This window comes from Metopolophium dirhodum, chromosome 4 (assembly GCF_019925205.1).
Source record: "Metopolophium dirhodum isolate CAU chromosome 4, ASM1992520v1, whole genome shotgun sequence".
NCBI classification, from domain to species: domain Eukaryota; kingdom Metazoa; phylum Arthropoda; class Insecta; order Hemiptera; family Aphididae; genus Metopolophium; species Metopolophium dirhodum.
This window is the reverse complement of record NC_083563.1, coordinates 12,531,735-12,537,279: the sequence shown is the minus strand read 5'-3', so window position 1 is coordinate 12,537,279 and position 5,545 is coordinate 12,531,735. Positions and strand designations below refer to the sequence as shown.

General features: G+C 31.1%; 1 protein-coding gene across 1 annotated transcript; it reads right to left on the bottom strand.

Annotated features, from left to right (window-relative positions):
- Nucleotides 1–1,409: 1,409 nt before the first annotated feature.
- LOC132943544 (uncharacterized) lies at nt 1,410–2,780 on the bottom strand. Its single transcript, XM_061012584.1, has one exon. It carries the CDS (start codon nt 2,778–2,780, stop codon nt 1,410–1,412), a length of 1,371 nt encoding a protein of 456 aa, XP_060868567.1.
- Between the last annotated feature and the right edge of the window lie 2,765 nt (nt 2,781–5,545).

The following is a 5,545-nucleotide window of genomic DNA, read 5'->3' as shown; positions in this document are numbered from 1 at the left end:
GCATTTTAGAAAACAAAAAACAAAAATATTATTGTAGGAATACACATTACAAAGTCTATACAAAAATTTCAACTAGTCACATAACAAAAAAAAAAATTGAAGGAGGGTGTTGGCGCCCGCAGGCAAATGCATTTTAGAAAACAAAAAAAATTAAAAAAAAAATAATATTGTAGGAATACACATTACAAAGTCTAAACAAAAAATTCAACTAGTCACATAACAAAAAAAAAAATTGAAGGAGGGTGTTAGCGCCCGCGGGCAAAAGCATTTTAGAAACAAAAAAAAAAAAATATTATTGTAGGAATACACATTACAAAGTCTATACAAAAATTTCAACTAGTCACATAACAAAAAAAAAAATTGAAGGAGGGTGTTGGCGCCCGCAGGCAAATGCATTTTAGAAAACAAAAAAAATTAAAAAAAAAATAATATTGTAGGAATACACATTACAAAGTCTAAACAAAAAATTCAACTAGTCACATAACAAAAAAAAAAATTGAAGGAGGGTGTTAGCGCCCGCAGGCAAAAGCATTTTAGAAACAAAAAAAAATTTTAATTAAAAACTTCAAACCAAAATGTCCAGAATCTTAAACAGAAAAAAACTATTCAAAATATTTAGTTCATTAATGATGAATTATTCAAAGTGCATCAGATTTTCAATGTTCAAAAAGTATAAACAAAAAATTCAACTAGAGCTACATAACAAAAAAAAAAATTGAAAGAGGGTGTTGGCGCCCGCAGGCAAATGCATTTTAGAAAACAAAAAAAAATTTTAATTAAAAACTTCAAACCAAAATGTCCAGAATCTTAAACAGAAAAAAACTATTCAAAATATTTAGTTCATTAATGATGGATTATTCAAAGTGCACCAGATTTTCAATGTTCAAAAAGTATATACAAAAAGTTCAACTAGAGTTACATAACAAAAAAAAAATTGAAAGAGGGTGTTGGCGCCCGCAGGCAAATGCATTTTAGAAAACAAAAAAAAAAAAAATATTATTGTAGGAATACACATTACAAAGTCTATACAAAAATTTCAACTAGTCACATAACAAAAAAAAAAATTGAAGGAGGGTGTTGGCGCCCGCAGGCAAATGCATTTTAGAAAACAAAAAAAATAAAAAAAAAAATATAATTGTAGGAATACACATTACAAAGTCTATACAAAAAATTCAACTATAGTACGCGAGGCGAAAAGTGAGCCGCGATCGTCGCGCGCCAAGCGGCTATTTTTCGTCAGGGTTACTCCGCCTATTCTTACTGTTTTCCCGCCTATAAAGTAATTTCAAACGACGTAATGTAGATTTTTTTAATAAATTATAATAAAAAATAAAAATAAAATACAAATAACACAAGTAATACATAAAATACAAATAACACGATTAATACATATTATAATACATTTTTTTTTAATTAATCATATCGTCTTCATCATCGTCTTCGTCAGTAGAACTGTCGCCGGGATTAATTGTCATTATAATAGGCTCCAAAATTTCATCTCTTAATCCTTCTTTCACCAAATCGTCTTCTTGAATTTTATCGCAGTGGTCGCCACATTTTGCCCAATCTTCTGCTGTGACTGCATCTAAAGCACTATTTACTAACACTTCTATATCTGCCATTTTGAAGGTGTTATTTTTTTCCGCGACTTTACCCTTAACTTGCGCCCAGATTAATTCGATTGGGTTATATTGGCAGTGGTAAGGAGGAAGTCTTACCACTTCATGGCCCATTTGAAGTGCAATTTCGTCCAATTTATATTTTTTTTCTTTTGGAATCGTCAATTTGACTTTTTCCCGTAGTTCGCTTAATGTCTCTACTGGAGAAAAGTCTACAGATTTGTCTTGTAACCATTTTTGTACATCTGCCTTTCGAGTATTTGCCTTAGGATATTCTTCTGTTAAGGTAGAATGGTATGAGGCATTGTCCATTACAATTATACAAGGTTCTTCTAAATTGCCCAACATATCTATAAACCATTTTTGAAAAATGGTGGCGTTCATTTGAGAATGATAGTCTGCCTGCGATCCCGACTTGCAACGAAAAACCAGTTTTGAATTTTTGACAAAACCAAATGAAGGTGACCCAGCATGACACACAATAAGCCGACCGCCCTTTCCAATAGGTACTTTTAATCCTTCGGTGTTGTCGGAGTTTTGCCATATGTGTCCTCGCGTATGATTTTGGTTTACCCATGTTTTGTCTAAGTAAACTATTGGCCTTGTATCGTTATTACGTCTGAACTCGTTCATTTTTCTCAAAAACTTAACCCGAGAACAAATAATATCATTTCTTTCCATTAGAAATTTACGCCCATCATTACATTTTTTGTATTTGAAATTTAAACTACGCAAAATATGTCGCACGGACCATTGTGAACCCGAATAATTAATTTTTTCATGCAACGCTCTCAATATTTTTGCACTAGTTGGATACTGACCATTATCATAAAAACTATGAACTGTTCTTCTGACAACTTCATTGTCAAAATCGTCTAAGTTGGTCATAGGTTTGGCACGTTTATAAGATTTCCTTGGAGACTTAAATGAAGAAGGTTCGGCAGCTAGTTGATTTTCACCCACAGTCATTTTTTTCCCTTCAGCACAAACTCGTTTAACACAAGCAAGACTTACGCCACACGCTTCAGCAGTCATTTCACGAGTTTGACGAAAAAAATTACTAATTTCTGGCTTACCTTTGTCACCAGCCAATGTTTTGAAATAATTATAAACATGAAAAATAACTTTCTTCGTTTGAGAATGTGTGTCTTGATATGCCATTTTAAAACTATTTTTGTATACGAGTAATTATTAAAGAAATAATTAAAAATACTATTAACATTCAAACTTTAAAAGCGCGCACTTTAAAAACCAACCATGTAAGAACGCGGGAAATATGATTACAAACGTAGATAATAAACGAATAAAAACACGTGTAAACTCGTATCTCGAATGTCGAATGACTAACCAAACCTTAACAAAATATTGTGGTATGCAACAGCTGCTGCAGCACTACCCCCTACTGCTAAAAGAAAATAAATTGGTCTCCAAAATACAATCAATTGTACAATAAATTACCACCTGCCGTTTTTAAAATGCGCGCCAGCTGTTTCCATTGCACACAAACGTAGAACCCCTGAAACCAGAAAAAATGACCGCTTGACGCGCAACGATCGCGGCTCACTTTTCGCCTCGCGTACTTTAGTCACATAACTAAAAAAAAAATTTAGTTCATTAAAGAAGGATTTTTCATAGAGCACCAGGTTGCCAATGTTTAAAAAATGTATACAATTTCATTACCTAAAGATAAATTCATAAAAAAAAATTGAAAAGAAGATGTGGTTGCCAGCAGGCAAAAAAAATTTTAGATGGCACTGGCTTGTTAGTGTTTAAAATATCTATATAAAAAGATCAACATAATATTTATACAAAAAAATCAATGAATCAAAAAAATAATTGTTTGAGAAACCTGTGTGAAATAACACTAACCAAAAAAATACGATGGAAGCTAAATACTGCAATACATGTTAACTACAATCCAAAAACTAGGTATTGTTTACATTATAATAATACGAACAATTATTATGATCAGAGTTGTATCACCGTAATATATGTATAAGAAAATGTATAAAAATGGTTGTAATTTATAAAGGATGCAAAGAAATTAAATGAGAAAAAGGTCCTGTACGGACTCTACTATGTGATTGTTATTTATGAAGGACATAAAATAATGTTAAATTTAAAATAATATTGTATGTGGCTGGGTCCACAGTCAGTATTAAATTACGAACTATTAAGTCTAAATGCAAATAAAAACATAGTCAAATATCTATCTACATTTTATAATTTGTTGTGGTAAAAAAATCATTAATTAATGTTGGCTGTATTTAAGTTTTTAATAACTATACTGGTACAACTCTAGCTGACAGTCTTTAAGACGTCTAGTTTCCTGTCCTATCCTCACCTTACCTCACCTAACCAAATTAATAATATTTAAATATTTTCTTTCATCGTTATGTTTACAATATCGAATACCTTGATAGTTAGTAGGAAAAGATCATGGCAAAGCTCACGACCAGTGATGATAGTCGTCTATCATCACCATAGCTTCAACTAACCATAGGTTTACCTAACTAACCTTCGTATGACTTATTAGTAAACATTGAATAAAAAGACCCCGAGTTTAAGGTTGCTGAACTTAAGTGTTTGATTATCAAGTTGATCCTTTGATTGTTGACACCTTAATCCATGCTATGGATGAAGCCCATAGATAATAAAGATATGGATAGTCCACGCGTATGCTCAATACATTTGAGGCCGCGTTCCCAGAGGGGAAGGCAATTGAGGCTCCTATATATTGATAGTCGATACTCGATATAAGTATACTTTATTTGGCCTCAATTGTTCCCCTCGAAGACCGCTGATAAGACCATTATGTTATATCTCTATTATCTATGATGGAGCCATACCCAGCTCACTCGTGTAAACAGTGTGGGTCTGGGCCCCATACTCTGATATTAAAAGCCCAGCCCACCTTCATATTATTATCTATGCAAAAAGTAAATTTAAGAAAAATTTGTAAATCAATGCACAATCTCTCTATTGTACTAATATTTGTGATTTCATTATTTTCAGTATTTCGTATTATTAGATTGGGAAAACATAAAACAATATAATTTACACGAGACTGTGGCTAACACAATCATACTTTGATAAAAGTATATGATATAAGTACCTTCTATATTTGAATTAATCGTTTTTTTTTTTCGGGTACTTTTTTGGTGGACGGCACTTTAACTACGGCCCCTCAACTTACTGAGACAACCTTGAGGCATTTCCTTTTAGGAAATTAATTAAATCCTCAAACATAACTCTTATTTCAAGAGTTTGTAACTAATACAATCATAATATAATATGAGTATAGTACATTTCGTAATATTTTTTTATAATATTTACTGTTAGTGAAATATTAAGTTTGTATTTCTAATATAATATATGTTATGATATTTATGGACGACACTTGCACCATGGCCCCTCGATATAATAATGTGGCGCATCTCTTTTAGATAAATGATTAAATACTTAATCAAGTCTTCCAATTTACTAAACATTTATATTTTGTAGATAATTTGAAGAAAAATTTAAAATTGAAGAGAGACTGTGTGAATTAACAAAATTTTTGGTATGAAATGTTTATTTGAACACCTGTTATAATGTATTATATTGAACTTAAGTTCATTTTTTATAATGTACTATAGTAAACATTTGAACGTTTATTACAATATACGTATATTATACATAGATTTCAAGTAAGATTTTTTTAGTTTTTTTTTTTGAAAGTTACCTACCTACTACAATACAAGACACTTAATTTTTATATTTTGAAGCAATGTATGTTTTGGATTATTTAGATCTATATAAACTAAATTTCAGACCCATAGTTTAGTATTTAAAGTTGGTATGATCAAAGTCGTGGAACCAAATTTTATCAGACTCTACTAGAATGTTGTAGTTAAATTAAACTATAATAAGTATGTGGAATAACA